Source organism: Carassius carassius, chromosome 12 (genome assembly GCF_963082965.1).
Source record: "Carassius carassius chromosome 12, fCarCar2.1, whole genome shotgun sequence".
NCBI lineage: Eukaryota > Metazoa > Chordata > Actinopteri > Cypriniformes > Cyprinidae > Carassius > Carassius carassius.
The window spans coordinates 19,829,593-19,846,532 of NC_081766.1; the positions used below are offsets into that span (position 1 = coordinate 19,829,593).

The 16,940-nt window shown below is 39.1% G+C and overlaps 1 protein-coding gene across 1 annotated transcript in view; it reads left to right on the plus strand.

The window, feature by feature from the left end:
- LOC132155070 (dihydropyrimidine dehydrogenase [NADP(+)]) overlaps positions 1-16,940 on the plus strand; it is a 189,051-nt gene that overhangs the window by 22,214 nt on the left and 149,897 nt on the right. Inside the window, exon 2 of the mRNA XM_059563847.1 lies at positions 2,969-3,079. Coding sequence (XP_059419830.1) covers positions 2,969-3,079 — 111 coding nt within the window. The remainder of the gene's footprint in view (positions 1-2,968; positions 3,080-16,940) is intronic.

Consider the following 16,940-nt stretch of genomic DNA (forward strand, 5'->3'; position numbering starts at 1 on the left):
AAGAACTGTAGCAACTCTTCAAGACATTTTAAGAAACCTGCCCTCAAAGCTACAATACTGTGAGAAGTTTTAGGCACTTGTGTAAATATGCTGTAAAGTAAAGATGCTTTCAAAAATATTGTCATAAATGGATTTTATTTATCGATTAACTTCTGTTAACTAAATCAAATCAATATTTGGTTTGACCAACCTTTGCAACAGCTTTTGTCCAGGTACACATGCACATTTGTTTTTTCAGGTAGCTTTGCAGGAAGGTTTCTTCAAGCGTCTTGGAGATATGACCACAGTTCTTCTGGATTTAGTTTTTATCAGTTTCATCTGTTTCTTCATTGTAATCACAGGGTTTCGCTGGAGGAAACAGCTGCAGTGCTCCACCGCGGTCTGCGAATTGAAGAGTGCGTTGAAAGACAGGAAGGAGACAAGTCTGCCGCAGTTTTCATATGAGATTTAAGGGGACTGACTCTGAGGCGATCGCAAATTTGTGTACAGTTTATGGAGCTTAATGCAATAGCCCTGCTAAAAAAAGCCTAGCGACGCCCATGCTTCTAGCGTACATTTTAGAGAACGAGGACAAATATTTTAATTGATCGCACCGATCACCGAAATGAGGCACTGAAATCTACATTCTGATTAGGTTCGGTTCATATCGATTCCATAGGTATGGGTTTCGGTGCCCAACCCTATTCCACTGGACTGATTTCACACATGCTTCAGGACATAGACACGCAAGATGTTCCCCAAAATGTTTCTGACATACCGTGAGTTCCCTGAAGGGGAATCAGGTGTTCACAGATATAAATGTTGAAAATTAGTCATTCAGCATATATATATAAAATAAGTACAATTTATAAAAGTCAAGTAAATTCCTAAATTCTTAATTTAGGCCTAATTTCAAAGTAATTTCATACCAGGGGCTTCTTTGAATACTTTTACATCTTGTGCTACAATAAAATAACTAAGTGAGCAAATGTCCCATTTATTTATCTTAATAACACATTTGCTAATGTGCCATCATCCTTCACCTGCTAAAGTTATTTCTAAATATCTTTCATTTTAAAAATAAATGCACATTGTCTTCCCCATCTTACCCTAGGTCAAGTATACCATGCATAAAAAAAAAATGGAACATAGATTCTAGGGCTGTCACTTTTGTGAAAAAATCTTTGTAACAATGTTCGTTGTGTAGGAAGGAAGACGGCAGGGTCGGCTGTTACTATTGACTGCTTTATTTCAATAAAGATAATAACAAAACAAAAGGGCACGGAAAATAACAACTAACAACATAAATTCCGTGGTCCAGGAGTGTAGCAGCCAGCAGTCCTTCTCTCTCTCCCCCGTTCCTGTTTCTCCTGGTGTTTTATACACTCCACGCCAATTACTGCAAGCAGAGACAGGTGTTCGTTATTTGTGCTTAACCCACTCACTCACCGCGCGTCTCCTGACGCTCTCTCCCGCTGCAGGGTTCGCTAAACCACGCCGCCCCTGCCACAATCATTTTCGATTTTTAAGACATAAGTGTTCATCGAATCGATTGTAAAATCGATTTTCCAAGTCTAAAAATAAAGACGTTTCCTTTTTCAACGTCAAATAACGGACAAACGTAAAGAGAGCACTGGAAACGTCAGCAATATTTCTTAATTATTGGCATGAAGTTTCTTGCAGAATAACAAACAGCAACAGGAGTGCAACATTCTCGAAAAAATATATATGCAGAGGGGACGGCTGCCATAACAAATGAAAAACATCTCTGCAGGCTTCAACCCGGCTGCATTTATGATTTAGGCAATTCAAAAGTCTCCAAGATTATTTTAAATAATGATTCAATCCATTTCAAACAACTGTTCAAAAAATGAAACTTTAAATAGAATTGAGAACAGGCCACGTGTTTTTTTTTATTGAACGTAACCGACACTTAGGCTAGGCGACACTAGTCAGGCATAATTAGAGGCTATGGCCATTACAAATTTATAGGAAAGGAAAACAAGTCGATCAACATTTTCGGGGTCCAGAGCAGAGTGTTTTTTATTCACTATATGTCTAGCTGTTGAGAAGACGCGCTCCGACCGCACTGATTTCCCAGGGACACTCAGGTACAGCTGCGCAAGGTGGGGGTATTACTGCCAATTTTCCATCACAAAAGCCGGTCGCTGTCAGCTTGCAATGGTCCTTTTCATAACTCAGAATCTCCTGTAACTAGATGCGTGAATGAGGCGAATTCGCGTCTACCGCGCTGCGAGACCTCCAGACGCGCGTAAACGCGTCTTTACATTGACTTAATATTGAAATCATTCGCGCCAGACGCTCTATTCGTGTTTCATGTGAACGCAACATAAGAGGTCGCTTTCGACGTCACTGGGTCTTATAGGCGCGTAAAATTGCGGGTATTTTGTGTCTAGCTTTCGGAAGGCATACTGCACTTTCGGAATTCTTTATTTTCTTTTTCTGCTTGTTTGTGAGTTTTGTTAAATCTATATTTTTTATTGTTTAATTATTTTAAAATGAATAGTGTACATTTTTGGTTAAAATCGATTCCCTTATTTTCATTTTCGAAACTTTTTTTGGTTGGTCCGATCGATTGTGCAATCGATTTTCGAACTAAAAGTGACAGCCCTAATAGATTCTCACTTTTAAAAAGTAACTTAGCTAATTTAGCAAGTAGGCCTACTGGGATACTTTACTCATTACTATTGAAGATAATAATCTGATTATGTAACATGCATCAGTTTTAACAACGTATCATTATAATAATAATTTGTGATTTTGTAGATCCATTACAGCGGTTATATATCTTGAAAATTTATTGTTCACTTTATTTGTTCTGCATTGATTAAACGCACACACACACACACACACACACACACACACACACACACACACACACACACACACATTATACATTCAACAATGATCTTACATTGATTGACATATGATCTTTTGACAATCTTGATTATGTATAATTGTTCTTCAGAGTATCCTCGCCTTGAACCCAAGGGTGAAGACCCACGCAAATCTACATTCCACTGCCTCTAAGAAGAATGAGAAGAAGCACTGGAAGAGAAACCCAGAGAGGAGCTGTGATGTAAGTGTTGTAAAAAAACAAAATCAAAGACAAGTTCTTCTCACAGGCTGCCTGAAATAACTAACTTTTCCAAAACTCTCAAATATACTGATGCTTTTGAGTTTTACATTTAATATTAAAGAAACAGCCAATGGGAAGAAAAGCCCCTGTCACAGCATTCCAAACTTACATGTTTTTCCTTGTCTGTGGAAAGTTTACATGCTACCGATTGTCACAATGTTTTTTACGATCACAATGCACTTCTCAGCATGATGAAAATTAGTGGTTGCAGAAGAATAACAATGAGCTGTCAAGATGTTCGAGCTGTTTTTTTTAAATCTCCTGCCCAGTTTACCAGTGATAATGAGTACTCTGTGATGTAGTTAATGTTGGTGATTCAATGATTATGTCAGCAATGGCTGTGATCATATTACTCTGATGAGCAATAATAGGGGTGAAGATTATAATTCTATAATTAGTTCCAGCCACCTAGTTTGTCCAATTATTATAGAGATTCAAATTTTGACTCCTTCTGCCCTTTTGCTTACAATTTGTCAGAGAGTAATTACTAAGCACTCATCAGAAAACTGCAGCAAAAGCCTAAAGAAGACATTATGAAAATGCACCATAAGCAAAAAAAAAAAAAAAAAAAATACCATTAAGTGAATTTAATATTCAAAATTACCTCTCAATTATTATCATATCCTGTGAGCCCTTTGAGTTAAGGCTCATAAGCATATTCAAATGTTCTTTCTAAATGCTTTTTTACCATGTGGCGACTGTGTTGATGAAATACCAATCTTGTTTTCAGAGCTTGCATATTAATTAGCTGTTAATTTATACTACCAATTCCCAGCACTAAGCATTTTGTCTAATTAATAATAAAGTCCCCAAGATGTTGGATTAGACTAATCCTTTGCCGGGGAAAATGCTACACATAATTTCAAGAGAAAATGTCACTGGTTATCCCAGTCCCAACAATGCGCAGTGTAATTGGAAATGTAATTATATTTAATTTTACCACACAGACGAGTTTTAATACCACACAGAAGCTGTGAGATTAGTCTACTGTGACACAGGGTTGACCAACGTCAAGTACTTTTGCATTTGAAATGACAACACAAAATAACACATGGTGCTTTATATGATATAAGAAAAATTACATATATAAAATTGTGTATATAAAAATGTGTGATTGTATCAGAAAGAATATGTAAGTGGATTGAAGCATCTAAGCATTCTTGTTCCGTTTACTGGAGAAACACACTATGATTTAACTCTATCACAAACATTCAGTTTATTATTATTACTTATATTATTATTATTTTAACATTAATATTAATATTATTACTATTAACATGTGGGGATATAAGTGAATTTATGTTTGTGCAATTTACACATTAGCAAGGTGATTACTATCAGGATGTGGTTGTTTGATATGTTGACTACACTCATATGGGGTTCGACAGTTACATGTTACCCATTTTTTCATCACACAAAATCTCTTGTTTACATGCTTTCGTCCATTTTATCTGCTGTTAATGTTTCTATATTTCAGAAATATTTTTGCTAATAGTCTATTTTCACTATTGTTTATCATGTGGTGCATTCTTGGTGACTGTGGATGTGTCAGCACTGGTTAGCAAGCACACAGAAGATTCCAGGAAACAGTCTTTTATTAAATTAAAATCAAACAATTACTGGATTTCAGGAACAGGACTAAGAACAATAACCATGTAAATCCGGAACAGGTGGACACAATAGGTTGCTATGGGAACACATGATCACACATTAAGAAATGTGATTAAAATAAACAAAGTAACAAGTAACATTAGAGCTAAACCAAAACAGAACATACACATGTGACAGGATGGGCGGTATACCAACATACATGCAGTGCCCTCCACTAATATTGACACCCATGGTAAATATGAGCAAAGGCGGCTGTGAAAATAATTTTTTTTTGATGTTTTGATTAAAAACAATGCACAAAATTATTACCTATCATTGAAGTAAAACAATTGAAAGTGGGGGGAAAATCTCATTTTGAAATAAATGCTTTCTCTAGTTCATGTTGGCCAAAATTATTAGCACCCAATTATTGCCACATCCTATTCCCAAGATAACAGCTCTGAGTTCCCTATCTGTCGATAACTGCGAGTTATGACGAATGACATATGGGGTCTCACTTGGGAGGTCAGTCATCTCTGAGTTTAAGAGAAAACGCCAGTGAAAATTGGCTAGTGGGTTTTGCATACCTGAGCCACTCCCCTTGCATACGGGTATAAATAGGTGACAGGTGCATCCACTCTTCAGAATTTTTACTTCGGAGCCGAGTGGTTGTATGAAAACCTGTTATACTCCACAAAGCCATTCATCTCCTGTGTGTTGGGAAAGCTGTTCTGGTTGGGGGCACGACACAAACAGCGGTGTCCCTTTCAGCGATTGCCCTGGGCGCTTCAACTAAAACAGCAGATTTCCTAAAAGAGCAAATCACAGATGATTAGTGTCTTTTTAAAGATGCCATTTAATCCATGTGCTTCTGGATGTAGTCGTTTCCTATCCTCTGACAATGACCATAAGTGTTCTGTGTCTGGGCATTCAGCATGCTGAAGACATGTTCGTGGATGGTGACTGCGTGCGTGACCATGGCCAGGCTGCGATCGCGTCTCTCTTTTCTGTCACTACCCATCCCGGCGGTCTCTGTCAAGAGCAGAGGACCGCCGGCTAGTGCTCTGGGAGATTTGAGGGTGACAGTGAGAGCTTCTCCAACAGGCCACACCCCACGGACCTCTCACCCCTTCCGCAGCGCTTGTCCTGTGCAGCTGCAGGGTGATTCTGCTGGGCTGTCTTACGGCGGTCCCAGCATGTGATTTGGGGTGCCGCGGGGGATCAGATGTTGATTGCAGCATCGGAGGATGGGCTATTGACCTCTTTGGGGGAAGATTCGGTGGGACAGGATTACCATCTCTGGTTCATCCTGCTCAAAGTGAGAGACATTGACAAAGTGAGCTTTCTTGACACTCCCATCTCCCAGGATGGCCTGTGAAGCGACTGTCGAGGGCTGTGCCCAGCAGTTCTCGGCAGTATAACAGCAGACTGAGGCCATGCAGCACATCTCGCCCCGACGTGATCCTCTAGCTGCCACTGTTCTGTTGTGGGCCGTGCCTCAGCCTGGAGGGGGGGGGGGGGGGTGAAATACTGTCCCCTGTGCCTGAGATAGGAGATTTCTCCTGACCGGAATCACCCACAGCGAGGCATCGAGGAGGGATATTAGCCATACTCTGGTTTGCCAATGGGGTGCTATCAGTAAGAGGAGAGACCCCTGTTGAGGGACCTTGGCCAGGACTCCCGAGAGCAGAGCGATTGGGGGAAATGCGTAAAGACCTCATTTTGGGCCACGTATGTGCCATGGATCCAGACCCAGGGTAGCTGGAGGAGTCAGAGTGAAGAAGAGGTACACCTCTGCTTCGTAAAATCGTTTCAATTCCCTGTGTGTCACAGCTTGTCTGGACATCAAGTCTGCACCCACATTCATTTACCTGGGGATTTAAATCACCCTGAAAGACGGGAACTTGTCCTGTGCCCAAATCAGAACCTGCTGCACTAGCCTGTTCTGGTGGTGTGAACGCAGTCCGTCCTGGTGATTTATGTAAGTGAGTACTGATGTGTTGTCCACCCGCATTAGGACATGGTAGCCTCTTAACTGCTGGAGGAAGTATTTCAGGGCCCGAAATAGAGCCAGAAGAAGACTTCTCCAGATCCCTTGGGCTTGATGGCCATCCAAGACCGCACCCCAACCCGTAGGGGAACTGTCTGTCGTTAACATCTTGCGACGACAACACGGACCTAAAGTGGAACCCAAAGTCAGAAACCGGGGTCTGAACCACATAGATAAGGTACGAAGCCCCTGGCGCGTAACCCTTATTTGCCTCTGGGGATTGACCCTTGGATGAAATCATCTGGCTTTGAGCCACAACTAAAATGATCTTATGTGCAGGAGGCCCAAGGGTATCACCATGGTTGCAGCTGCCATGAGACCTAGAACCTTCTGAAAGTAATGAACAGTAATTCTGTGGCCTTGCATGATGTTCTTTAGGGCATTTATAATGGATTTGACGGGTGCAGGAGACAGGTGTGCCTGTGTTGTGGCAAGATTTCTATGGGAAAATATGCATCTTTGACATTGATTGTCACGAACCAGTCCCCTGATTGTATTTGAAACACAATCATCTTGATCATCAACATCTTGAACTTGTATGATCTGAGGTAGCGGTTCAACCCTCAAAGATCTAAAATCGGACGGAACCCCCATCTTTCTTTGGAACCAGAAAATACCTGTTGTAATAGCCTGACTCTGTCTGGCAGGGGAATACGTTCTATGGCCCCTTTGTCCAGCAGAGTTTGCAATTCCTGTTTCAACAAATGCACTTGTTCTGGCTTCACAGAAGTCTTTTCTACCCATGGAGAGATATTTGGCATTAGCTTCCACGATGCCAGCTTCTCTGAAAGGGGCACTAGTATTGATGGGGGGGGGGGGGGTGTTCGATATCTGGTGTCCTGAAATATGGCAGGAGGCAACTGAACATCTAACATTTTCTTTTCGCTGGAGACCGCTGTTCCCCGAAAGACCAGTGGCGTGTGGAATTGTACCGCTGCCCCCTAAGGGTGCCAGGAAGGAGCCTCGTCTTTCTGTTGGAGTTTTTCACACACCCCCACAGTCCCGGGCACTTGAGCCTCAGGACTTCTTCTTAGATTAAATAATCATCTTCAGATCCAGCTTCTTGCTGGGTTGCTCAGATCGGCGAACCGCTCCTCACTCCCTGATTCTGTGACTCTCCCTGCAGAAAGACCGGATTGGGTCGGGGCTGGGTTGCCGACAGTCCTGATGCCTGAGCACGGCGGGGAATAAACTTATCAAAAGCTTATTTCAATCATGACCACTTTCGTCAAGTATATTTATGACAATTATAATTGCATACAGTTAGTGTTGGCGGTATGGTTATGTTCTGGGCAACACTCCACATGCCTGTCCATGCAGCCATGCTTGGACAGAGTGGGGAGAGCAGCAAGACAAACCCCCTGGGGTACAGAATAGAACAATTATAAACACACAATTACAATTCACAATTACAATTCACAATTACGTGAGTTGTAAACAAAATGTGATAGAGACTGCTTCCAATGAAGAGACTGTAAAGAAAGAACAAAGTTAGATTGGATTACAGGTTCAGTTGGTGGAGTTGGGGTTGGAGGAGGGAGTTAATTGCAAGCAGCGATGCAATGGAAGAGACACAGAAGGATGGGAATTTAAATAGACCGCAGGTGATAGGTGGCAAGACTGGATTGGTACACGTCAAGAACAGCTGACTGTTGACTGATGCAAGCGTGACTAACGTGGCCTGACTGAACTAACGCGATACTTGATGTGTGTCACTTGGCCTTCCTGAACCTAGTGATGACCGTATTCATGGAGTCACCAAATAGGCCAGGAGGCAGAAGGCATCAAGGAGGAACACTTTGTCCATATCCTTGATGCCCATGAGGTTGAGCCACAAGTGTCTCTCCATGGCAACCAACGCAGCCATAGAATGGCCAATAGTATGGGTTGTCAGCTTGACAGATCAGATGCGTGGCTCAGCTCAGCTCCGAAAACGTCTCCTCTCTAATACTCCTGCCCGTGCTCAGGTCTATTCAGCAGGTCAGCCTGGTATTCCTGCAGAACAGCCATGGTGTGCAGGGCAGCACCAGCCTGACCCACTGCTTGAATTGCCTTCCCCACCAGCAACAATGTTATTCTGCAAGGTTTGGTGAGGAGGGTTGGCTTCTTAAGTGACGACGTACTCCCAAGGGAGAGATAGCCCGCAAGTATCTCCTCAACTTGGCATCGTCACATACCTCTGTGCCTTAGCACCCACAAAAGTTGAATAAATTGACATTGTGGTTACAAAGATATGCGAGAAGTAAGGCTTACTCCATGAATGAGATAACTCCTCATGGAGGTCTGGGAAAAAGGGGAGAGATTGATGTTGGGATCTCTTCCCCTGGCCACCCGACAAAAATCTGTCATCTAATTTGGAGTGCATGGGGTTCTCTTGCTCCTGTGGCCAGTCTAACATAAGCATGGCCACCGCATTAGTCACTACCTTTGAGTAACTCCCCATATGCTTTGTCATCGTGCATGAAGCGCTCAGAGGCAGCGTTCTTTGTCTCCATATCGACGGAGGCGAGAGAACCCGCGTCCTCGTCTCGCTCTGAAGAAGCGCCGGGATGCGTTTCAGCAGCGGGGGCGGGGACTTCACGATCTGGGGAGAGCGTGAGTGAGAGAGGAGACTCGTGTGCTCCTTGTCTCTCAGCCAGCTCGACGTGAGAGCCCCACAATCTTCATGAGGACACAGAGGCTCGCCCCCTCTCGAAAGAAACCAAGACTTGAGTGGAGCACTCCGATAGGAAATAATTCACAGTGCTCACACTCAGCGTCCTCAAGAGCAGCAATAGCAAGCTCTTCCCCGAGGCACTCCAAACAATAATCATGTGGATCATCGTCCCCGATAACTTGTGCACACGGTGGCAAGCATCTCCTAACTGATAAATATAAAATAAAAAATAAAAATCCAAACATAAACACAGACTTGTGGGGAGGGTGGGGAGGAGCTGCAAACGGAGATATGAAGCCGGACACGTTGTGGCTCCCGTAGTTTGCTGCAATTACGTCAGTCATGGCAGATCACGTGGCGTTTGCTTACTTGATCGCGTTTAAGATGTGTGTATAAGTGGTGTTTTGGAAGTGTCTTCCAAAACAAGATAACATATTGGATATATACTTTAGCAGTATGACTAAAATTATAAAAGTAACCTATAAAAAAAATTCCCTGGTGGGTATGTGTTTTTTAAGAAGGTTTCATCAACAAGATTTACAGTACCCTCCTGCTGAGCTATTTTTAACATTTTAAACATAACACCACTGATTTTCATATACAGAAAACCACAATTCTGTTGGATGTATATTGTGATTTAGACCAACTATTTGAAAGTGAACAGAATGTTGTCAAGTTGTTAAGTTGAAGTTACAGCAAGTTGTTAGCAGTTTGCTAACCACATGCAGGTGAAGTATAAACACAGCAAAATAAACTAGACAATATGAAGAAACCAAACAAATGGAGGAACATAATGTATTATGTATCATTTGTATAGGAGCATACATTTATGACCACATTAGATTGTATGTTTTTAAGATTAACATTTTAGTTATTAAAAATGCTCATTTGAATAGGTTATGCTGCTGAATACTGTAAAAGGTCTGTATAAAAAAGAAAGTCATGCAAAATAAACATACACAAACTTTATATTAACAATAAGGTAAATACAGTAAAACAATATTTAATAAATATGATTTATAAGATAAAGACGACATAAAAACGTATTGAACTGTTTTAAAAGTCCATATGAGAATTTCTGAAACTGAAGTCGACTCTCAATAAACTTGAAACGCACGTCATCGGTGTCATCAGTGAATCCAGCCAATCGTGGATCAGTTGTGTCGTCATCAGAACCTGTGCAGCCGCTCTTCAGAAACTGCGCTGGCTGAGTTCTCCGGCTACTCTCGAATCGCTCTCGCGGTACTTTGATGGCACACGTCACAGTCACGTGGCGTCAGCGCTGTATCAAGTCGGACAAAATTTCTAACCGGCATGCACCGCTTCAAGTCAGCTGACGATCGGTCTGCACAGAGCTCCATGAAGTCGAACAAGCCTTAAAGCAAACCATGAACAAGCAGAACTGATAATCACATGACAACACTATAACCAATGAGAACATGACACAATGAACAAGAGAACCAATCAGAACATAACACACATACACAAGGCAAGGAGACATGAGGCAAGGGAAGCATGACACACAGCATAAATCAAACTAAAAAATAATGACATGAAAACATGAACATAACAAAACCCAAAACATGAAACAAAACCCACATTACAGTTTCACATGGTCATATAATTAATGCTGTTATTCTAATACTTGAATATTTTTTAGGATGTTTTGAATAGCATTTATTTAAAATAGAAATATTTTTTAACATTATAAATGTCTTTCCTTTAAAAAAATGTGTCCTTCCTAGGGTTATGCTGGTATCAAATGTTCCTGTTGCGGTTAATTGATAATGCTTTTATCACGGTATACGGTATTATCACGGTATTAAAATTTTGTTTTAAAAAAGTGGTCATAATACAGTATAACAGGTTAAATAACTTTTTTTCTTATAACAAAAATAATTAAACATTTAAAACAATAAAGCAATACAGAAAAATATATAAAAGTTAAATGTTTTACACATTAAAGTGCAAAAGAACTATAAAGACTAATAGGTATCACTTTACAATAAGACCTCATTAGTTAACCTTAGTTAATGCATTAACATTCAAGGCAAGTTCATTTATATAGCACATTTCGTAAACAATGGTAATTCAAAGTGCTTTACATAAAAGAAAGTAAAAAAAAGTCATGAAGAAAAATAATCACACAAGAAACAAGCAATTTAAGAACTTGAAAATGAAAATGATTAAAAAAATTACTTAAAATGATTTTAAGACCGTTTAAGTCTAAATATTTCAGTAGTTGGCTCTGTAATAAACACCATAGGGAAAATAAAAATCTGAATGGTTATTTTAAATTATTTAAATATGGTTAAGAAAGTAACAGCTGCTTTATTTACTTTGTTTACCTGGGTAAGGGATGCATTTTAACGCCATCTGCTGTCAGAGAGTGAATGTGCTTTCATTCAGCGTGTCTCTCACCTGTTTCTCCATGTGCTTCTCATGCGTGCTTGTTTACATCAGAGCGCATGCGCTCTTTCAAGCGGCACACAGCGATGTTGTGCATTTTAAGCAGCTGATGGGAATACTATTCTTAAAATGCATTCCAAATTCTGAATAATTTGTAATGTATATTCATTCACGGTATTTAGAAGTGCCCACGATAACAATACCGTGCATATTAATCACCACAAAATATCGCATTACCGAATACCGGCACAAGTCTAGTCCTTCCTTAATAAACATATTATTTTCTTGAAAATAAATGACTTCAAACTTTTGAACAGTAGTGTATGTTTATTATTTATCATTTTTTATTTCTCATTTATTTGTACTGTATGCATCTTATGAGTGGTATCAATAATACCAGCAAATTCAAGGCAACATTCTGAAGCACCATTTAGTTAGGATGTGCACTGTAAAACAGACTCTATTCTGGATTTGTCTCTTCTGAATCTGTATCTTGGCAGAGGTTTCTGCAACAAAAGGTTACCAGCTGAAAAAATCCAGTGAATCCAGTGGAGGTTTGTAAAAGAACTGTAGCAGAATATCAGATGGCTAGCCGGATTGGTTTCTTATTCACCACCCATCTGTGTTATAATAAAATGTAGTAACTCAGTCTCATGCCATAAATTAACTCAGTGTGTGAAATCGAGTTAGCCTGAATTTCAGTCGTGTTGTGATTTTATGTTCTTGATGCCTCCGCCGTATGTATGTGCGGGGGAATTTCCTTGCTGCTCATCCCTTTGAATTTGATTAAATAGCTTAAGTCAGTTGTCACAATGGCTTCTGTGAAACTGTATTAGCTTATGGAATAAAGAAAACCGCTTAAGCAGCTTGAACATTGCTTCCTAAAAAGGGAGGGGTTGGAGGAATCCTCTTTAATGCCTCTCTGATAATGTTAGCCATGTCATGTTACAGTGTTAAATGGCACCAATTAATCCTCCCGTTTTAAAGCAGAAACTTCTAAATCTTTATAAGCAGGATAATCTCTGAACAGTCTCCACAATGACATCATCCTTCAGCGTGGTCATATTTAAATCTTCAGCCTAAGGAACATTCCATATGTTCCTCACAATTTAGAACGGTTTAGAGGATGTTTGGTTTCGTTTATAGGTTAAAGATTGCTGTTTTTCTCAGCAGTTGTCTTATTTACAGAATATTTTATTGTATTTTTGGTTACAATTTATAATAACTTTCATTAATAAATCATTAACAAATATTATATAATGCTTAATGGGTCATTAGTTAATATATTCAAAAAGTTAGAAATGTGAGATAATGTTCTTGTTAATGTTTGCTAATACACATTAAACATTAGATAATAAAAAAAAACATTATTTCATGTAAATTAAAATGCTTACAAATGTCATTAAACTTTCAATTCCATTTGATCAAGCACTTATTGAAAATCTACAAATGATTTTAACAGATGTCCTAAAATGATTAAACGCTTTGTTTTAATGCACAACACTTCAGCTGCTATTGAGGCTATTAAAAACATTCTTTTTTTTGCACCAAAATTACAAACTATTATTTCTTTAGCAAACATTTAGCTAAACTTAACCAGCCACCAAACCTTGTTACAGACTAAAAGTCCAGTGCCCATAAAGATAACTGAAGTAATCATTTATAAACATTTACAAATGATGAATAGTTTCAACTTTAGATTGAACCAAAACTTGTTTACAGACTAAAAGTCCAGTGCCCATAAAGATAACTGAAGTAATCATTTATAAACATTTACAAATGATGAATAGTTTCAACTTTAGATTGGTTACTGCAAAAACATGAGCAAATGATTAATAAATGATTAGTAAAGATGTGTGAATAGGGACACTTTTCGCCATTGAAATGACTGCTCATAAAGGTATTAACGATTAGTAAACATTTATAAACAAATAAAATTGCAAATAATTAGTAGTGTCCACTTTAGATGAATAAAACATGACATAATAATGAATAGATTATTAATTAAGACGTGTAAATAGAGGTATACACATCAAACAAAGAGCTCATGTAAACTGAAAGTTTACTGACATTAGTAAGCATTTCAGTTTACATGAAATAATCATATGTTAATCATTAGGTAATATTTATTAAGTTTATTAGTAAACATTAACAAGACCATTATCTCATATTTCTAGCTATGTGAATATATATTAACCGATGATCTATTAAGTATTATATAATGTTTATAAATTTTTTAATTAATTTATTAATATTTATAAATGAAAGTTATTATAAAGTGTTACTGTATCTTTTAAATAGAAATTAATATTAATAATGTAATGTATTGTGAAAGTGCACACACACAAGCTTCTTTCTATTTTGTGCCAGGTGAAAATATACATTATGACGCTGTGCACTTTCACGAAACTTTATATTTTTTTATTATTAATCACTTTTATTTAAAAAATACAATAAAATGTTCTAATATCTGGGTGTTTCTTCAGCTTTTTTATTTTATTTATATATATACAGTATATATATATATATATATATATATATATATACAGTATTATTATTACTATGAACTTTTTTAACAATTTGTTTAAAATACTTTTTAATAAAATATATATAAAATAAAAAAAGAATTAGAATTAGAAAAGAAATAAAATACTGCTGCAAAGTTCTCCACTAAATAAAATACTCTCAGTCTCAAACCAATATCATATAATAAAATATAATGAAAAATATAAATAAATAACTATGATTACAGTGCAGCATTACCAATCCCAACTTGTAGGCCTGCTAATATTTAAAAATATATATATATAACCTTTCCAAAGTGTAAAATACAGCATCAACAGTTTAAGTTTTTAGACCTGCTCAGATTTCGTTATTGCGTTGGACCGATTGGAATTAAGAGCAAAGGTCTGTTTAAATGCTGACGGGAGCTGCGTTTGAATTACAATCGATTTTTCCTAGTTGTAGTGATGTTCATACTCGCGTGATGGCTTTTGAAAACCTTAGGCCGGTGACACTGGCATATTGCACCTGTCAAACATAGTCTATTTTGCCGTCAATACTGTTGACGGTGTCCTTTATCAGTAGGCTTTATATTTATGCTCAACATGAAGTATAGATGTTGTTGTCGTGAACACAAGATCCTGGTCTGTCGGCGGCCTCCCTCTATGTCAGCTACAGTAGCAGCAACGCGCTATCGCCGCGTCAGGCACGATTCTGGTGTGTAAAGACACAGAAAACGCGATGCAGCCGTCATGCAACTGACACGCAGCAGAAACGCACGCTCACACCATGCAGCCAGTGTGTCACCGGCCTTAGAGTCAGCTGCAGGGCGGGATTTGCGCTGAACGCGGAGACTTCCGCCACTTAATGTGTTCGTTTGGAAACACGAAAATGTAACTAAGTTCCGCATACAAAATATTGCATTCGGTCATTCGGTACACACGGTCCGGTACGAATACACGTACTGTTACACCCCAAATATATATATATATATATATATATATATATATATATATATATATATGTGTGTGTGTGTGTGTGTGTGTGTGTGTATATGTAGTGGGTACAGAAAGTATTCAGACCTTAAATTTTTCACTCTTTGTTATATTGCAGCCATTTGCTAAAATCATTTAAGTTCACTTTTATCCTCCTTAATGTACACACAGCATCCCATATTGACAAAAACACAGAATTGTTGACATTTTTCTTAAAAAAACTAAAAAAACATGAAATATCACATGGTCCTAAGTATTCAGACCATTTGCTCAGTATTTAGTAGAAGCACCCTTTTGAACTAATACAGCCATGAGTCTTTTTGGGAATGATGCAACAAGTTTTTCACACTTGGATTTGGGGATCCTCTGCCATTCCTCTTTGCAGATCCTCTCCAATTTTGTCAGGTTGGATGGTAAACGTTGGTGGACAGCCATTTCCAGGTCTCTCCAGAGATGCTCAATTGGGTTTAAGTCAGGGCTCTGGCTGGGCCATTCAAGAATAGTCATGGAGTTGTTGTGAAGCCACCCCTTCGTTATTTTAGCTGTGTGCTCTTCGGTCCAGTCTGAGGTCCTGAGCACTCTGGAGAAGGTTTTCGTCCAGGATATCCCTGTACTTGGCTGCATTCATCTTTCTCTCAATTGCAACCAGTCATCCTGTCCCTGCAGCTGAAAAACACCACCACAGCATGATGCTGCCACCACCGCTTAGAATTAAGGCCAAAATGTTCTATCTTGGTTCCATCAGACCATAGAATCCTTCAGGTGTTTTTTTTAGCAAACTCCATGGGGGCTTTCATGTGTTTTGCACTGAGGAGAGGCTTCCGTCGGGCCAATCTGCCATAAAGTCCCGACTGGTAGAGGGCTGCAGTGATGGATGACTTCCTACAACTTTCTCCCACCTCCCGACTGCACCTCTGGAGCTCAGCCACAGTGATCTTTGGGTTCTTCTTTACCTCTCTCGACAAGGCTCTTCTGCCCCAATAGCTCAGTTTGGCCGAAATGCCACCTCTAGGAAGGGTTCTGGTCGTCCCAAACGTCTTCCATTTAAGGATTATGGAGGCCACTGTGCTTTTAGGAACCTTAAATGCAGCAGAATTTTTTTTGTTACCTTGGCCAGATCTGTGCCTTGCCACAATTCTGTCTCTGAGCTCTTCAGGCAGTTCCTTTGACCTCATGATTCTCATTTGCTCTGACATGCACTGGGAGCTGTGAGGTCTTATATAGACAGGTGTGTGGCTTTCCTAATCAAGTCCAATCAGTATAATCAAACACAGCTGGACTCAAATGAAGGTGTAGAACCATCTCAAGGATGATCAGAAGAAATGGACAGCACCTGAGTTAAATATATGAGTGTCACAGCGAAGGGTCTGAATACTTAGGACCATGTGATATTTCAGTTTTTCTATTTTAATAATCTGCAAAAATGTCAACAATTCTGTGTTTTTCTGTCAATATGGGGTGCTGTGAGTACATTAATGAGAAAAAAAAGAACTTAAATTATTTTAGCAAATGGCTGCAATATAACATAGAGTGAAAAAATAAGGGGGTCTGAATACTTTCCGTAAAGACAGCTTTAATTTAAAACATAAATGTCATTTT